Here is a 19941-nt window from a genome sequence, read left to right on the forward strand (position 1 = left end):
GGTGTAAGTTTCTAGGAATAGAGCCTGTGTGAAACAAAAAGAAAACATTCTCACTATTGGAGAAAAAGATAAAAAAGTGAATTTGCCAACGAGAAGAATTTTATGCTCCTTCCGTGATTCCAAAGAGATTAAACTTTACTTTAAAAAAATTCTGAGGGGATGCCTGGGTGGCTCAGTCGTTAGGCGTCTGCCTTTGGCTCGGGTCATGATCCCAGGGTCCTGGGATCCAGCCCCGCATCGGGCTCTCTGCTCAGCGGGAAGCCTGCTTCTCCCTCTCCCACTCCCCCTACTTGTGTTCCTGCTCTCGCTGTCTCTCTGTCAAATAAATAAATAAAATCTTAAAAAAATAAAAATTAAAAAAATTTTGAGGGGGTAGATGGGGAGGGGAGGTGGGTTGGTTCCAGGTGAGGACTAAGGATCAAATTGGAAAAGATGACCCCACACCCATATCCCACTTCAACTTCAGCCATTACTCCCCTCCTTCTACTGATGGGGCTTATGACATCCATACACAACTACAGAGGAGAAAATAATTCCCTCTGGCACTAGAAGCACCAACCACAACTAGAGCTTTCCATTTACGGCCACTCCTGATGCAATGGCAGTGATAAGCTTTCTTTGAGATTGACTGCTCACTTTGAGGTTCTCTGCTCTTTTCACAAAAGAGTCCTTCCAACATAAGTAGAACATGCTAGCACCTCCATGTTGAGAGCAAGTTGACTGGATCCATGCAGAAACAGGACCTTACATTTATCCTCAGCTGTGAAGTTTCTGGAGTCCCAAAGCATACTTCCCACCCAGGTTTTGAGAAGGAACTGCCCAACCTGTGGAATGTATCAACTAGTACGAGGCACAGGTTTCAGGGGACAAAGACTAGGGCCTCTTTTTGATACAAAGCCTTACTTTCCTTCTGTTCCACCCAGCACAATTGCAGCAGAACAGACATATACAATGCCTTCTGCATAACATATGTGCGTGTTTTGACCACCGCTCACCTCTACATCTCCTCTCCCCATTAAAACAAGAATGAGAAAAACTAAACACACTTGCTTAGACTTGCAGATGACTGTATCAGGCACTTGACATTAAACTACCAAAAAACAAGCTTGGCCAGAGCCTTAACACTAGCATTTTCATTGGCATTACTTTGGTGGAAATACATATTAATTGTGTTTTGGGAAGGGGGAAGGTTTCAGAATAACTACATTGTTGCATTTCTCTCACCTGATCTCCTGATAAGCCTTAGGTGGTTTCCTTCCCATGTGGAAAGCCTATGAAGAGTCATAGGTTGTTCAGAGTTTTGCTTATCTTCTTTATAGACCCAGCCCCTATCCCTTACCATTGGCACCTTGAAAAAAAAATCTATCCAGCAGGCTTTATCCATCTACCCTCCATGGGAAATTGAAAAAGCATATGTGAGTGTGGATATTGTCTTTAGTAAGCATTTAATGTTCTATGTGCTTCAAATGTTGGGTAATGGCTACTCTTCTATGGAGCCATTCCCACAAAAGTAACCCAAACAACACAGAAGCTGGAGTATGTCTAAAGCGATGAAGAGCCATTTTCTTTCCTAGTGCCCAGTTTCCTTGGGTCTTATTTACTTGGTTTTCTTGATCCCAGACAGATGAGGATTGACTGTAGGATTTTTTTCCCTCTGAAACATGGCTGGAATAGGCAATCACCAGAAATGTTTCCTGATATCCAGTGGAAGAAGGCAGCACAGAGTTCCATAATTACACTGAGACCCAGCCTTATTATTGTATTCAACAAGTTCTGGTGATCTTCCTGGTCAAAGAAGGATGGGTCCCTTCCTCTAGAAGAAGTCTTGGCATGAAGAACATGGGTAGCTTGTCCATTTCAAGCGCTGTGTTCTCCAAGACCATCCACTCCCCAGAATCTCCACATTTATTTTACTCCAAAGTAACACATTTATTATTAGTAGAACACTCAAATGACACATTTAATTCCCATAACAATGTCTGACACCAACCCGACTCCAGGTGCTGAACGTGATGACAGATCTGAAACATTGATGTCCGACCTTTAACTCTGACTTTGTCTGCTCCTGATTGTCCCTGGAACTTGGAATCAATACACTGCTTTTGGCATGTCATTTATGTTCCAGAATCTGGCTCCTGGCAGCTCACTAGGAAATGCAGATGTCTGTTTACAGCTGGCAAATGTAATATTAATTCCACTCATACCAGCTCCAACTTTTATGAAAGTGTCTAGTTTTTTGTATGCCAAGACTGCCTACCTTTGAATTTGTTTATCTATTTATGCATGTATATGTATCTAAGAATATATTCCCCCCCTCTGTGTATGTCATGTTCATGTGCCATTATGGACAGAACAAAGAAGCCATTTATATTGGAGGAAGAAGGTCAATTAAGCATTAAGAGAATGGAGCTCTATAAAGCTCATATTTATTTAGACTGTGGACCTGAAAGTTTTCCAACTGAGGCAGGGCAGGTCTGTGAGACAGTCACCATTGATGCTTTTTCTCATCCTCTCAGTAGGTCAGTCCCTGTGGTACAGGTAACGAGGGGCACAACTTTGCATGGTTTTCAATGCCATTCTTTCGGATTATAGGCACCCTTCCTGTCTGAGTCCTTCTTGCCCCAGGAGATGATGCAAAAAAGTCCAGTCAGCTCTTATTTGTCTGCTGGATCTGATTTGAACATGGAACACTGAGGACATTCTTCCCCAGAGCCACTGGAGAAGCAGCCTATATCAGAGGAAATTGTGTGTCATTTACACGTTCCCCTCCTGTTTGCAGTGTTGTGTTAATCAAGTGCTTGGAAATTAAGTCAGTTGCTCAAGTGCCCTCAGCTCAGAAGAGCTTCCTGAAACAAATACCAGAGTTGTCAACACACCCGCCATGTAATTGGCTTCCATCAGCTTTTTACTGGATAGTTTTCAAACAGATTACACGAAAACTGGAACAGGGAGGAGACAATAGCTGAAGTCATTGCACTCAGACAGGTGGACGGCTCTCTTCACACTACAGGGACAGAAATGTGTTTTTTCTCTATGTTCTTGCTATTAAGAAAAGCCAGCCATGGAGTAAGTCCCATGGGTTCCCGACATACACTCTCTTGAAAGGTTGAGAGAAACAGGAAGCTTGCCACCTTGGTCCTTCAGGTGTGAAAGGGAAAAAAAACCCACAGTACTGATCAAGGCTTTTCCAGGGCTGATATGCTTCCCAAGAAGATGCTTTTGGAAACACAGTCTCTTCTGGGAATAGTGAGTGACTGATCCTTAGATTGCTACTTTGGTCCATCTGTTAACTACTTTGGATGGATAGGATACCACATTCCAAAGAGTCCTTGACATATTGCTTTTCTATGTTGTTAGCCTGTGAGACCACTGGCTTTCATAAGAAAGTTGATAGGTATTTTTGAAGATGCCAATGTCTGCTGAAGGTAGAGTAGAAATGAATACAATGAAATAGACATGATATGATTAGAAATTAATATGGTGATGAATTGATAGTGAGTATTAGGGAAAGAAATAGAAAGAAGTGTTAGATAATTACATTGATAGATTGATAAACGGAGTAAATAGATTGCTACAGAGGAAGATGGGTGGGTAGATAATTGGAGGGAGAGATAAATCAAATAATTGAGTAGATGGATAACCGTATGATTGCTTCAATAGCTTGATAAACCCTAAATAATCAGCCATCTATGGATCATTTTTTTTTTTTTTAATGAGTTAGACAACATGTTTTAAAGAGTACTATCCTCAAAGTGTTTCCCCCTTTTTTGGTCAAGTGACTTCTAAACTTTTACTTTTGGGTTGTGTGCATAGCCCCAAACCTTTAATCCCTATAGCTGATGGAGAAGGCTAATAGGGCAGAGTGGCTAGAGAAGGAGACAAGAAAAAAAAAAAATATATATATATATAGATAGATGGATATGGGTATATTGAGATACCTTCCCAAAAAGAAAGGATGTGAACCCGAGTGTAATTAGATAATAATAAGCATGGAGGGAGCGATATGTACATTATAATAAGGAAAATGGCCCAAAGCTTAAAAGACACAGATAATAGGACACTTGGATATAACTCTTGCTGTGCACTACATTATAAGTCAAGTTGTGTCTTCAGGGTGTTTATCATGAGGCACGTTTTTGCCCAAATGGAGCTTATGGTTTGGTGTGTGGGGGGAAGGGAGGCTGGTAGTGAGGATGATGAGGAGAGGAGCAGAGGAAAGGGAAAGGCCAAGGTAGCAGGGACAGATTCCATTTTCGGACACGCCAGTGAATGATTACCCTACACATGGTAGAACCTTGCCCACCCCTCCTCCCAACCCCACTCATTCAAACTGGAGAAAAAAAAATCAAATAAATCAACGCCCCCCCCAAAAAATCAAGAAGAACAACAGAAACAAACAAACAAAAAGCCCAAACTGGTTTGCCCTCCGCAGTGTAGATTAAAGTCTGTGATATGGAGAAGCAGGCGTTGCTCAGAGGACCTATGATTTCTTATCAAAACTTGATGAAGAAGTGGGCAAAGAGGGTCCCTGATAGCCAGAGACAAGCCAGTGCTCTAGAAGCCGAGTTTACACCATCAATGACTGCTCCAGGCCCTGTGTAGGGGAAAGAGAGACAGATCCATTAGCATGAACCCAAAGGGTACCATACTTATTCCCTGATAAGCATATATATATATATATATATACATATATATATATATATATATATATATATATATATAGACATGCTTCTCTGTGAGCATCCCCCCATCTCCCACGTCACACCATTGATCCCTCCAAATCGGGACAAATGGAAAACATCTAGTGGGAGCATTTAGAAACCCAAAAGGGCAACTCACTGAAGTACCTTAACCACTATAGCCTGCTCTCAAAGGGTTTAAAAAATAAAAGGGGTAGAGGAGGGATTGTCATTCATTTAGGCCTATGGGCTAAAAAGTTAGGGCAGCAGACAGGGCTAAGTGGTATGGCAGGACCTGATTGTCACTTCATAAGCAGTACCTCTAACTGTGGAGATGGTGTCCAGGACAGACAGGGATAGGAGGGGAACGACAGGCATGGGGTGTGGGGACAGTTGATAGTAGAGAGAAGCAGGTAGGGGAAAGAAAGAGAAAGGAATGGAAACATTTTGTGAGCAACAGGATTTTAGGTGTTGGTGTGGCCAACTGTTCATCATGTGTAACTGAGGTATCATGGAGGCTCTTGCGGAGGTAGCTGAGGAAGAATTGATAATTATACTTAAGAGTTTTAATGACTATGATGAGGTTTCTTGCAGCAGTCAGCAGGGCCTCTCTGAAGACCACAAAGAAAACTCTGTGTTCTGTTCAAATTGACACCTAATGGTGTGGCCTAATGGAGTTCTCCCTCTACCCTCTCTTCTGGTCTCTCTGGCACTTTTACATGTCCTAGTGAGTCACCCATGCTCCATTGTAAAACAAGACCATCGAGTCACAAGTGTTGCTCCTTTCACTTCACTTGCCACCCTCAAGAAGACAAATCACATGAAGTGGGATTGTCCTAGCCTGTTCTAAGGACCCAGAGCATGTGTATCAGGGTCTAATTCACCTCTGCATTCCTCCATCACCTTTATTTGCAAGCCATAAGAATTTGGAGTCATAAGGAAGACCAGCAGCTAGCAAGCAGAGAATATTCCAGGGAATGTGGAATCAAATATAAGACAGGGGGTAAGAAGTCATCCAGAGGCATTCCTGTAGAGCCAGTGAGAAGGAAAAGGAGATGCAGACAAGACAAGCAGGCCTCTTTTGCCCTCTTAAGCCAGGGCTTGCTTTCAGAAGCAAATAGGCTTATTGGAAATAAACATGATTCCTTGAAAAAGCATAGTTGGTGCAGGGTCTCCTCAAAACAGAACTGTAGTCATTTGGCTGGCTTGTCAGTGTGATGGTGTGGATCCCTGCCTTGCCTAGGAAGAGGCTGGTGCTAACCTTTTGCTTGGGGAAATACAGGCCTCTCACTTCAGCAATGAGCATGTAACTGTTCCAAGCCCAGGGATTTCCATATGGATACTTTTTCTTCCTCTGGTTTCCAATGTACACAAATCTCCTATTGACTAAAGATTCACATTTACTTTCTGGCTTGAGAGTCTGGCTCATACTGCTGTGCAATTTTGTTATAAAGTATTCACAGACAAGGGCAGGATCCAGGCATGAGCTAAGTGCTATCATCCCCATGAAGGTTCCATACATATTTACGAAAAGTAGCCTGACTCTGGGGCCTCCATCAGTCAAGACATACATCTTAAAGGACCATACTGGCCTACAGAATGTACTGAGTTGAAAAATGCCCCAGTTGGAGCTCAAAATAATTCTCTAGATTATCTTCTTCAAAAGATAAATGATTTAGATGTTTTAATGACTTTATAAAAAAATGAACGATGCAGATTTTTTAGACATATATGTTTCTATGAAAGACATATATGTTTCTATATCTATCTATAGATAGATACTTTTATAGAAACATATGTTTAATGAATCTGCATTGCTCATTTCTTTATAAACTCATTAAAACATCTAAGTCATTTATCTTTTGAAGAAGATAGAGAGGACTTACATTAAACTAATTATATATGTGTATGTGTCTTTGTCTAATTCATGATGCTGACATTAACTTAAGGGACAACTGAAGACCTAATAAGCCCCACTCTAGAGAGACAGAATCACTTTATCCCAAGTTCTACCGGTGTATTTAAGCATTGCTTTGAATGTCATGCTACCAGCACAAGGTTGGATATAGCTAAAACAGCAGAAAAAAGCATTATATGAGGAAGGCAAAGCATGAAGGGTGAGGTACAGAGAGAGAAGGAGGCAGAATCATAAAGAGAAATGAGTATTTCTGGTGGTGTGTGGCAGTTGCAATAAGATGTTCATTACTATCGGGCAGAGGGTTTATAACCACAGTTAAACTTCAGTTGAGTGTTCCATAGAGCAGAAACCGTGAGGGTAACTTAGCAGATATAAAGGCTGCTCAGCTTGCTTAGGATGATGATGGTAACATGTATTTACATTGTGCTCTCTATGTGGCAAGTGTGATTCTAAATGCTAAACACATATAAACTCATTTAATCTTCACAAAATGCTATGAGCTATGCACTAGCCATGGCATTCCCATTTTATAAACGGAGAAACTAAAGAACAGAGCAGTTAAGTGCTTTGCTATGGTCACCCAGCTTCTGTACAGGGCTGTATTAGAACGGAGTCACTCTGTCTATAAAGTCTGTCCCCTGGATTGTTACAACTCGACTTCCTTTCAGTGGAAAATGACCCCTTGTGCATGTTTTCCAAGGACCACAGCAACACATAGTGAGAGGAATAACTAGCTAGGAATCTGGAGACCCAGTTTCTCTATGTGATTCTGTTTCTCCCTAGCTGACTGGCACCCCCTCTCTGGCCTTCGCTCTCCCATCTACAAAAGGAGAGGAGAGGAGGTTGGGATTGATGACCTAAGGCCTTTCTCTTATTAGCATTTTGAGTTATTGTATGAATGGAAACTCTACATCTGGTCCTAGAAGGGACAGCTGGTGAGCAGCCAGATGGCCCTTTCCAGTTGGTACAAAACCATCACCACTCTGGGTTTTTGCACCTCAGCATGTCATCTAAGAGAACAAGAGGCCACCAAACATTCTTGGGCCCCCAAATTTTCTTTTCTGTGGTCATGTTTTCTATGCAGCTTCAAGAAGCTTTATTCTTTAGCAGGTTTGAGGAGATCTGCTTAAACGTATCAGAAAATACGGCAATTTAATCCCAAAGTGCTTTTAGTCAGTCAATCTATGAGCAATGGCTGAGCTAGTCTGACCCATTGTTAGTTAGTCTAATCCAATATAATAGAGATTAAAATTAGCATCACTTTCCTCATATGGATCCTGCACACATTTGAGATTTGGCAGCTGGGCTAAATGCCAAGACAGCAAGGGACCTATAGGAAGGCTCTTGGATTTTGTTCACAGCAGGAAGTGAGGCTCACATCTGTGTTCCACTCTCTAAGTTGGAGGAATGTGAGATAAAAGCCGCCAGCTATGAAGTGATTTTTTAATTACATCATTGCAGTAACCCTGATTCTACTATTAATGAGGAAAATAAAACATTTAGTTTGTGTCTCTCCCTTAGAGTTTCTGTATGGTAAGGTCACTCACCTGATTAGCCATGTGCTTCTTTGTGCTTTAATATAGATTACCACTGTTCAGCTAATTGGTCTGGCTCCATGAACACTCAGGGCTCACTTTTGGTCCCTTAGGCTGGTAGGAGGCTTTTGCAAATGTTACCTCAATGAATCTGCTGAGGGAAGGGCATGCTACTGGAGGAACACTTCCCCTGAGCTGAGCAGTGGTAGTACTAAAGCTTGAACACACTTCCTCAGATATCAAGTTGACTATGGTTTTCCTATACCTTGGTTTCTTCAGGTAACAACAGCTACATTGACTTCTCCAAGTACTTGGTACCCAAGATCATACCAGCTTTAATTCCAATAAACATGGTCAGGAATTCAAGTGGTGCTTTCCTCCTTCTCCTCCCCTTACTTTTCCTCCTCCACCTCCTTCTTGGTGGAAATAGGGAGAAAGTTAGTTCTTACTTCAAACTTAGAATCCAGAATTGGGAAACATGAAGTGAATTTTCAATTGTGTGTTCTACTACAGAAAACTAACCCTGAAATGTATCAGGATGAAGGACAAGTGTTGGAAGGAAATATGGGACCGAACATCTATGGAGCGGTGTCCCTGAATGAACAGGTAGAGTAGACGTCTTCTATGAACCTTAGGAAAGGTTTTGGATGCATCTGGACCGCTTGGCTTTGCTCTCTCGTCTTTGCAGCCCTAAACATCCTTTGGGTCAAGTCAATGACCACTGTAAAAGTGTACTAATCCTGGCAACTTTGGAGTGAGACCAGTATGGATTTAAATCCTGACTCTGTGGTGTACCAGCTATGTGATCTTATACAAGGTACTTTCAGTTGTCTTACTGAAAATAGAGGTAATAATACTGAGTTTACAGGATAAAGAGTCAGAGTGATTAATATAGTACCTGGTACAATGTAGTCATGTGATCATGGCGATCACCACTATGGAGCTTCCACAACCCCCACCTTCCACTTCTTAGTTGAAGCTAATTTGGCTTATTTCAATCCTTCCCAAATATGTTGAACCTGAGGTGAGGTTTTGCTGGTGACAGAGTGAGAAGATGAGATCATGAGATAGGGGGTCTGTTGCTGAGAGAGGCTGTTGGCCGTGAAGTGAGCTTGGGAAGACATGGTTCACTGAGCAGAGTGATGGAAGATGTCCAAAGCTAGGCTCCATGCAAGGTCCAAGGGCAAAGGATCAGTCTTGCAAGGGTAAGGGACCCCACACTAGCCTCAGAAAGCCATTGCCATTCACTCAGCAAGTATTGATTGGGAAGCTGCTGTGAACCACTCTCTGTTTCCAGGCAGACACAATCTCTGCTTTCACAGAGCTTATACTTTACTAGGACCAGGAATAGCATTTCTTCTACTCTAAATCAGTCAACAAACAATTGAAGGAAGGAAGGAAAGAAGGAAGGAAGGAAGGAAGGAAGGAAGGAAGGAAGGAAGGAAGGAAGGAAAGAAGGAAGAGAGGTAAGGAAGGAAAGAGAGAAATTTTTTAAATGCTTCCAGATCCTGAGAAGAAAGCCATTTGGAACAAATAACCAGTATCCCTTTCATCTCAAGAATACCCTCCCTGTTGGAGTCTTAGGAGAATTAAATTCAGGAGTCAGAAAGGACTGAATTTGAATTCTGGCTCTGGGACTCACTAGCAGGATGACTTTGGACAAGACAGTCAACTGCTCTGAAACAGTTTTTTTTTTTTTTTTTTTTATTGTATAAAGGGGGAGGGGTGGTTCATCTCCTCCTGTAGGGTTGTTTTGTGTATTAGTTAAGATGATGGGTAAGATCGCTGAGTGGAAGTAAAGGATGAATAAATATGAGGTGAATTAGAACCAGGACAATAACTGCTGATCCTTAAAATGGGATCTTTTGTGGGGACCCTGCTTTAAATAGAGACCCTGTGGAAGAGCAGGCTCTCAAGGACAAGTGCCAAACACAAGCTGAAAGCAAACTTGGCTATGGCGAGCAAGCAAGTGACCTGGTCACTCCTTAAAAGACCTGAAGTGGCTATAACCACAGGAAAAAGCTTCCCGAGGAAGCAAGTGTATTTAGAGGCCCAGCTTTCTCTCTGGGCAATTGCCACATTTAAGGGATCATTTTTACAGTTAACGGTGACTCAGTTCAATTAGAATGGCTGGATGAATATCAAGTTTAATTAAATATTTGTCAGGGATAAATTGGAAGTGAGAACGTGTATTTTTGCCCTTTCCCTTGATCCAGATCCTCCTCCACCCTTTCAATGCTACACACTGTTTCCTTCATGTCTGAAGGGGAGTGTCCCTGAGGATAAAAGCTGAAATGATGATGCAAAGCCACAGAACAAACTGTGAATGACAACAATGACAATGACAAAATACCTTGGGGACACATATGCAGACAAAAATACTTTAGTCTTCAGCATAGAGAAAGAAGAGAGAGATCAAGGGATAAATTCCAGAAATGGTAAATGGCATGAAGGTCAATTGCTGTGTGTATTCCGGGCCAGAGGGAAGATTTATGGCCAGATGTGATGCTCAGCAGGGTTAAGAGAAGGAAATAAGAAAAAAACAAACAAATAAATAAAATAAAGTCCACTGTGGAGAGGCTACTTACTTTGCTAAATTAAATATACTAAACATTAGATTTTTAAAGGAGCAAATTTGATGGAGAGCTTAACCTAGAAGCAGCCTGCAGGCCTAGTTCCCCTGCAAATAAGACTATGCCGAGGGGTGACGGATCACCCTCGGAGGGAGCAGGTTTTGAAAATCAAAGTACCCAAACCCAGCACAAAACTCCCCCCAAATATATTTAAGCCTACTGATGAGATCTTGCCTCGCAAGAGATTCGAAGCTTAAAAATGGCAATGAAGGTATTGAAATGTGTCACGGTTTTTCCTTTCCATTATAGCCATGAAAATATGGCATGGTTCTTCAGCAACATTAGAGTGTATCGCTGTAATTCTACTAAAATAGCAGGTGGTAGGGTGATCACATTAAAAAAGAAAAGAAAGAAAAACCCCACAGGCAAGTTGAACTTGGTGATAGCACAGTGAGATCAATGAGGTATCTGAAGTGTAAGAAGATACAGTTTTGTTCTGAAATTTGGATAGGTTTTATAAGTATGAATATGAACTATGTGACCTTCCTAATGAGGAACTAAAAGGATAATGATGTTCATGGTGATTAAAAGAGGAGCAAGGAAATCTAATTAGAGGATGCACGCGTTACACTTGTTGGTGAAACATAAACCTATTTTCAGCAGTGCTGGCTGATGAAGGCGCTTCATTCCCCTTCAAAGGGAACTTTTCCTCCATTGTCTTTAATTACAGTGGAAAACATGGCACTGTGTTGTTTTACAAGGAAGATTAACGGGGCTTTGCAGCGCGAAGACTTGTGAATAAAGAGGCCAAAAAAGGCAGCCATCTTTGTTTTGTTCTCTTTAGAGCTCCTTGTTTTGTATTTACCACAAAAACAAAAGCTGAAGAAGTTAATATCAGAAGTTAATTCAAATCTGTCAGCTCATCACAAACTTGAAAGAGACAAGACTTTGGTCTATGCCGAACCACAAGCTCTTGTGTGTGTGCTGACATCAGCACACCCTGAATGCTCAGTGTTACATTCTAAATGCTTAGACTAATAGCCAGATGTCAATGATTCAGATAGAGGAGGGTGGGGTGTGAGGGAATGACAAGGAACCTCATCAGGAATGAAATGTGAAATGTCTGCATTTTTTTTTTTCTAATATGTTGACATTTTGCAGGTTGGGGAAAATACAAATGATTCCGCTGCTGTCATCAGCCAAAAGCAATGGTATCTCTCTCTGACTCATTCCCTCCCACCTGGATTTAAATTGTGGATTTGGAAAATAAATATCATATACATTATCAGCAGGAAATGGACAAATATGTGCAGTTTTTGATGTCTCTGCAAGAAGAAATCATTTGATGAACATCTTCCTAAACAGTGAACGGGAATGTTTGATAGAGTCTCCCTCAGAAGAAAGACCCAGGGTCAGGGGAACCCTAAATTCCAAATATGGAAGCTGGAATGCAAGGGAGAGTGTCAGAGAAATAGTAATTTAGCTTCCCTGGGGGAAGAAGACCACGAGTTCTTTTGAGTATTTGGCTTTTCTTTGGTTATTGGAGAGTTTTGCTCTGTATAAGGGCTATCCCTGATGCCCCCATTGACTGGAAATTATATTTATTAATTTGACAGATGTTTACTGGGCAAAAACCACTGCAAGATACAGGGCTACATCCTTTAAGTGCAGAAACAAATACAAAAAAATATAAGCTACTACCCTGAAAGCCCCAAAGATGAGTGCTTCTTCAGTGGGGCTCGGAATCACTTTATGGGCAGAATAAAATGGAGTAGAACCTTAAGGGTTAAGTACAATTTCATCAGACAGGGAAGACGGCAAAAGCCTCCGTCTGTGACCCTACAGCATACTGGAAGACATAGGATACGTATGGGTTAAAAAGAAACATGGGCTTAAGATCAGACAGACCTGGATGCAAAACCTGGTGTTGTCATTTCCTTGGGTGGTAGAATTCCTGTCTGCGGGAATTCAGTCCCACCACCTGAATTCTCTGGGCTCCAGGGTCTTCTTCTTGGAAGTGGGAATAATAACAGTACTGATCTCATAGTGTTCTTAGCTGTTTAAACCATGTCTGGCTGCCAATAGCTAGTGGCTTTTTCACTTATTATATTCTATTATTCTACTGTAGCTGTCTATTGACTTGTTTGTGCAGGGCTGGGAACTTTGAAACTCAATCTGAATGGATGGAGGGATGAAAAGAGCTGAAGCAGCATGGTCAGAGGCTGACATGTGTCATGGGATCAGTGTTCTGGATCTAGCATGGCGGGCGCATAGAAGGCAGTGGGAGAACCTGAAGTAGAAGGGGGTGTGGATCTCAGAGCAAGAAGAAACCTCAAGGCCATGCTTTCCTGGTAGGCAGCTTTCAGCACGGTATGAGCAGTTTCATTCTGAGCTTTGGAAAGGTCACATGGCCCCACAGTGGCAAAGAGATTAGAAAGGGATCACCAAACATGCAGGAATGAATAAGAGAATAGCATAACTGCTCAGGGAAGGCACATGCCCAGTGCAAGTGAGGACGGAATGACAAGCCAGCAGGCCAGGTCTGCTTGCTGGGACTCACAGGCCGCCAGGTAGAAGGAGAAGGGATAGGAAGGGGTCAGAAGGACCGGAGAGATTCTAGTGCGAGTATGTTGGGGAGAAGGTAAGGTATACGTGTGAGTGAGAGGCATATCTGAGATAGAAAGGTTGAGTTTGAGATTCCCATGGAACATTCAGGTAGGGAGAGGGTTCGGAGCTCAGAATTCAGGAGAGTGCTAGAGATGCAGCTTTTGTAGTTATCAGACAATTGCTCAGAGACCATCAGTCTTCAGTGTGCAAAAGAGTCTCTTGGAGAGCTTGCTTTAAAAGCACATTCTCAGGACCTTCCCTGGAGACTGTGCTTAAATGGGTCTGGGGCAAGACCCATGAATCTGCATTTTTAAAGCCCCCAAAGCAAGTACAATGCAGACTAAAATGTTGTTCTGTAAGATGCCTGAAGACATAAGAGACCCCTTCTCCTCTCACTGTGATACGCTCCCTGGGCAGACTGATGGGGCAGGGGGTGGAGGGGCCAGCAGCAGACTAACCCAGAGAGGTAGGAAAGTCACCACCTGGGTATGTCACAGAAGCCAGGAGGGGGTCCTGGGGGCCAAAGGGAGGTCTGGAACTGAGATTCTGCTGGGTTTTAGGAGGGAGCAGAGCATGGCAGACTGAGGCATGGTGGTGCTCGAGGAGGGGATGAGAACACAGGCTCCCCCTGTCAGAGGTCTGGAGGAGAAGGCAAGAGAAGATGCAGTATGGTACACAGAAGGCACACTAAAGACAATCTCCAGACTCATCGCACCCACTCCTCAGGTCTCCCCTGGAGGCACCTGGGGGAAAGGTGTGCTCTTAATAAAAGAGTAGGGAAGGCTAACAGAGACAGAAGTGTGTTGGGGTGGGGTGTGGGACAAAGGCCCGGCTCTGAGGCTCTGCCTACAAGTACCAGTGGTGTGTGCAGTGTTGGGCACACGGTCAGCAAAGGGTGGAGGCTGAGAGGAATTGGTTGGTGCTGCCTGTAGTTGAAGAAAATCCAGTTTGAAGAACAGCCTGATATGTATATTTATTCTAGAGGAATGGCCATTAGCAAAACAAAATATAGATTCTGTCCTTATGGCTTGCACGGCCCGCCGAGGTAGGCTTGAGTCCTGGCTGCTCTGAGGGGGGCTGAGGCATTGCCTGAGGAAAAAATCCAGAGCCCAGATGTTGCCTTAACTGGAATATTTTGCCGTTTTCATCTGCAATGACAAGATTCCTATCAGTTGTCCCTATTCCTGATACTTAACTCTTAATGTAACTAATTTGTGTTGCTACGATTTCACAGATAAAATGTGAGAAATCTGTTTTTCTCTCTGCAGCAGCCCCCCTCCTTTCTGGCATTGTTTGCGCCCTCTGTCCCTCTCCCCTGCCAGTTCCAGTAATCCAAGCGTTTATATGGCTCATTAAGCACATCACACTCTCTGCAGTGCCGGATGTAATCAAGTTCAGAATCTTCGCTCTCTGCACTCTAAGGACAGGGGGATGGGGCCTCTTGCTCAGGACCCAGGGGAGGCAAAGTGGGTTGACAAGCTGAGAGAAGTGAGTGGCTTCCTAGGGGGAGCAGGGGGAGGGGGCACACCTGGGGCCAGCAGGCTGAGCCTGGCCTTCCCTCTGCTGCACACAGGCCTGGCAAGACTTCAAGGTGCTAGCACTCCAGGTGGGCCTGCAAAAGGCTGCCTCCACTCAGTAAAACTTACTTATACTTAGAGCAGTTTGCTTTTCCATAGAAAAAGCATTTTAGTTGCCACCATTTCCAAGTTTATGGATGATAGGTTTTGGAGACCTACCTTTAATACTGTTTCTCCACTGTTGCTTAAATTTAGAACACTTAGCTGGAACTCAGCTGAGAGTCCATCTTGTTCTGTTCTTACATTCAACAGACAACCAGGGAACAGAACAGAGAGCATCAGTTTGTTTGAACTGGGGTCGGGACCAGAACACCATTTTCCTTGCTGTTGGCCTCTCAATGTTGTGTTGTCTTTCCAGGACCTGCAGTTGCCCTGCACTAAGGAACATACAGGCAGTCTAAAATGCCACTTTGAGTTGCACTCTGCCTGCCTGACCTATCCTGTCAGTGTGGCTTTTGAAGGGGCCGCAACTGGCGTGCAGGGAAGAAACACCTCATGTCAGTGCCAACCACTGATTTGTCTCTGCATGTCGCCCACCCACCTGTGTTCACTCTCACCACCTGCCCCATCACTTCCTGCTTCAGCTCGCTCACCAACCCACTGTCTCATGGGTTTTGTCTTATGTGTTCTTTTGAAACTGCTTTCATCCCACTTCCCCTTGTTCTTTGCATGTAGGTAGGAAATAGATAAAGATGTGTTTGTGTGAGAGCCCTATTATGAGTATGTGTTGTGATGGGGTCACAGTGCAGAGTCAAAAGGGTCTCCAAAAACAATCGTATAGTCTTTGAGGGCAAACACCAATGTATGCCTGGAATGTGGGGTGGAGGGGAGGTGTATATTTGGGAAGTATGTGTGTATGGGTTGTAAATGTAAAAAAACGTCCTTTAAAAGAATGGGTTCAGATTTATTTTTTGCTTTTTAAATTATTTGAAGGAATCCTCATGCACTGTTGGTGGGAATGCAAATTGGTGCAGCTACTGTGGAAAACAGTATGGAGGTTCCTCAAGAAATTAAAAATAGAATTACCATATGATCCATTAATTCCACTACTGGGTTTTTGCCCAACAAAAGTGAAAACACTATATCAAAAAAAAAAATATGCACCCCTATGTTTACTGCAGAATGGGTTCAGATTTAGTTGGAACAGGGGATATGCTGGTATGCGAAATGGGTCCAAGCAGGCTAATTGTTGATATGGGTTTCCATCTGGAAGGGCATCCACCAATGTCCATGATGGGTTGCCAAGTATGGTGAGTTGGATCGAAGTAGGAGAAAGAGCTCAGACACTGGAACCAGAGTACATAGGTTTAAATCTCAGCTCAAGCATTTGTAAGCCACTATGAGTTGAGTAACGTGCCTAATGTCTCAATTTCATCCTCTGTAAACTCGGGATAAATATACTACTTACTTCCTAGAATCATTAAATGAGATAAAAAATTTTTTAAAGATTTTATTTATTTATTTGACAGAGAGACAGAGAGAGAGCACAAGTAGGCAGAGAGGCAGGCAGAGGGAGAGGGAGAAGCAGGCCTCCCGCTGAGCAGGGAGCCCGATGCGGGGCTCGATCCCAGGACCCTGGGATCATGACCTGAGCCAAAGGCAGACGCTTAACCGACTGAGCCACCCAGGTGCCCCAAATCATTAAATGAGATAAACCATGTAGAACACTTAGTCTAGTGGCTCTGCACATAGTAAGTTACCAGTAAGCCTGGTAACACTAGTTAGCCATAATTATGGGAATATTGAGGACTGGAAGGAACACTCATGGCCAACAGAAAGGGCTGGTCTACTGGACAATGTCACTCTGATCTTTTGTTAAGCTATTTCCATTCAGGCATAGTGTCAGACAATTATAGGACATGTTTTCTAAAATACCTGCACTGATGAAAAAAATAAGGCACACTGAGATCGACTTTCCCAGAGCCACTCAGCCAGTGAGCAGCACAACCTGGCTTCAAAGAGGCTCTGAGTCTATAGACCCTACTCCATGCTGCCATATTTCATCCTTGACAGTTGAATTCTTGCTGCTGGCATCACCAACATGGCTCTCCAATCTCTGTATATACATGTTCACTCATTCAACAAGATTTTTCTGACCCACCACTGTGTGTGGATCTCTGTGCTAGGTTCTAAGAATCAAACCAGACATGGTCCCTTTGTTTAGGGAGCATACAGGCAAAAAGGGAGGAAAGACTTTAATCAAGCAAACTAAATAAATGAAACAGAAGTAAAAATGCAACTAGCCAGGGAAGGCTCTAGGGACAAGGAATATAGCTGCTGTGCACTCCTGTGTCCTCGTCACTGAGAACAGTGCCCTACTTGTGGCAAGTACTGGCGCGTACTTGCTGAACGAATGCTAGCAAGTGCACTGTGGTGCAAGTGGCCTTCCGAAGCGTTATACGAGAGTGTGCAGTGGAGGACTGGCCCACTCACAGAGGTCAGGGAAGGCATCTATCAGGAAGGGATGATGGGAGGTGAGTGGGTACTAACCAGGTGAAGCAGGATATGTGGATTATGGGGATTGCAGATGCTGTAGTAAAGGGCATAAGAGACTCTGGAAGAAAGGAACGCACAGTCCAGTTGAGCAACAATCTTGGCAGCCATACCAAGGGAAGCAGTAATAAGAGGGGCTGCATCACAGGTGTTGGCAAGCAGGGAAGTAACTGCAATACCTTGCATTTATACAAGTTTCAGTTTGTCATGCCTCCGTGGTAAATATTATCTTATGGACAATTCACAATGAGAGGCAGCAGGCCAAGAAATAGCATCCTCATTTTATTTATTTATTTATTTATTTATTTATTTATTTAATATCATCCCCATTTTAGCTGGGTAAACTGAGGCCTGTAGACTTGGCATGTTGTCGAAGTCATGCATCTAAACATAGCATCTGCTGGGCTCTCTCTCTGTAAGACTCACACAGTCCTCTCACTAGCCTTTTAAAGAAGGTATTGATGATAGCCCAAGAGCACCCATGATGAAAGTAAGGCTCAGGAAGATGAAGTGGCTGGCATGTGGCTGGCTGAATTGGGATATGAAGCTATGTCTTCCCTGTGGACAGGACTGTATCTCCCCACATTCATATGTTGAAGACCTAACCCCCAATGTGTATTTGGAGATGGAGCCTATCAGGAAGTAATTAAGGTTACATGAGGTTATAATGGTAGGGCCCTGATTCCATAGTATTTGGGTCCTAAGAAGAAGCCATGCCAGAGATCCCTGTCTTTCTCCTCCCACCTCTGCGTTTTCTGTCTGCATCACTCCACACACTCCACACACTCAAAAGAAAGCCCTCGTGAGGACAAAGCAGTTGTCTACACGCCAGGAAGAGAGCACTCATCAAAAACAGAGGATAGATCTTCCTGCCTTGATCCTGGACTCCTGGCCTCCAGAATTGTGAGGAGATACATTTCCATTGTTTAAGCCCCCCAGCCAGTGATAGTTTGTTAGGGCAGCCCTAACAGGCCAGTACAGTTGTGCATACATTTGCTGTTGTTATCTGCTATGACACACCTCTCTCATCGGAGGGAGGGAAGCACAAGAACCTAGATTATCTGGTTATCAGTCCTAGGTTCACTCTCTTCGCCATATTCAATACCCCTGGTGACCCCACTCAGAGGGTGATGGCAGGGTTAGGGTCAGAGCATCACACCCACCCCACTCTTTCCCCTCAGTTTTATCAAAACCAAGAGATGGACGGTCATAGACCTCAAGGCTTGGGTAGCACTAGTTGCCCGTGATTCTCCTAGATCCAGAGCTATGAAAAGTGACAGTTACAGAGCTGATTCCAGGCCTGGAAAATTCAAATGTTATCACTTTGTATGTGACTGAGATTGAACATAGGGAACTAGGGCTGTGAGGCCGCTGCCTCTGGAAGCACAGCAAGGCACCTGCTGCTGCTTCATCTAAATGTGTGTGAGTGTGTGTGTGCGCATGTGTCCATCGCTCTCTGTTTATCCAGGATCTAATGGAGGGCCAAATCTGGGTTTCATCCAGCACCTACTCACTGGTACGCGTACTTCAGTGTTACTTAACCTCACTGGTCTTCCTTGTACTTGTCTTTAAAATGGAGTTAATAACCTGTTTTGCACAGTACTAACAAAATGCCTAGAAACCAGTAAATATTTGGTAAATGGTAGATATTATTACTATATGATGAATAATGACCCCAAGTACTTCTATTTTAAAGTGAAGTTTATAGAATTAAGTCATTATCGTTTTTTGCCCTGAGCTAAAAGAATAAAACATTCATACTAGGGTGACTTCCCCATGGAGACAATCACTTGATAATCCATTTCGTGTCTGGGCTGGGTTCCTCTTGGTGCTGCTATGTGCAGAAATAGCAGAACACTCCTCTATTTTACAGGCCACCAAGTCGAAGTATATTGTTTTGGGGGGGAAACCCCTTCCCCCCAAAATATATAATGATGTGTGTATGTGAAAGTCATCATATTCTACATGCTTGTTACCTAACCTGTGCAAACCAAACCCCCTGAGATCTATCTACTAAAGATAAATAAGTCAGGGAGGTGGAGCAGGCAATCTTTGAAGTGGGCTTAAATTCAAAAGCATAGGCATTCAGGCAGGCAGAGGAAGGAAGGAACATGCTGTACCCACCTGCCACTGCTGATGAGGGGCTTATTTCTAAGACACACACAGCACAATGCACACACAATGCAGAGAGAAAACAAAAGACATAGATCACACATTTCAGATGGTTGGTGGACAAAGTTTAGTTAATGTCAACGCTGAAAACTTGTTCAGGGTCTGAGATACACATGGGAAAATGAATACCTTTTCATCCCTCACTCACCTCTAACCAAATCTCAGCAAATAAACAAATACATACACACACAAAATATCACAACAAGCTGACCCTGGCCCATGATGTGAAATGTGGCACAAGGAGATGGACACAGCAAAGTGGGAAGGCTGAGTGAGGGAAAGATAAGGGCTTCCAGTGGAGCCAGTCAGGAATCTGGAGACCTCTCCATCCATATGGGAGGAAAAGGCCTTCAGAGAAGGGTTTGATGCTCCAGCTGTGGACAGAAC

The 19941-nt window shown here is 43.3% G+C and overlaps 1 protein-coding gene across 6 annotated transcripts in view; it reads right to left on the reverse strand.

The window, feature by feature from the left end:
• Positions 1-275: 275 nt before the first annotated feature.
• OPCML (opioid binding protein/cell adhesion molecule like) overlaps positions 276-19941 on the reverse strand; it is a 1097645-nt gene continuing 1077979 nt past the window's right edge. For 5 of the 6 annotated variants that reach the window (XM_027580839.2, XM_027580838.2, XM_027580843.2 and 2 more), the window contains one exon: positions 276-4594. In XM_027580839.2, coding sequence (XP_027436640.1) covers positions 4494-4594 — 101 coding nt within the window. In that variant the 3' untranslated portion in view covers positions 276-4493. The remainder of the gene's footprint in view (positions 4595-19941) is intronic. The other variant, XM_027580844.1, reaches the window with a different exon arrangement.

The sequence above is a fragment of the Zalophus californianus genome, chromosome 11 (genome assembly GCF_009762305.2).
Source record: "Zalophus californianus isolate mZalCal1 chromosome 11, mZalCal1.pri.v2, whole genome shotgun sequence".
NCBI lineage: Eukaryota > Metazoa > Chordata > Mammalia > Carnivora > Otariidae > Zalophus > Zalophus californianus.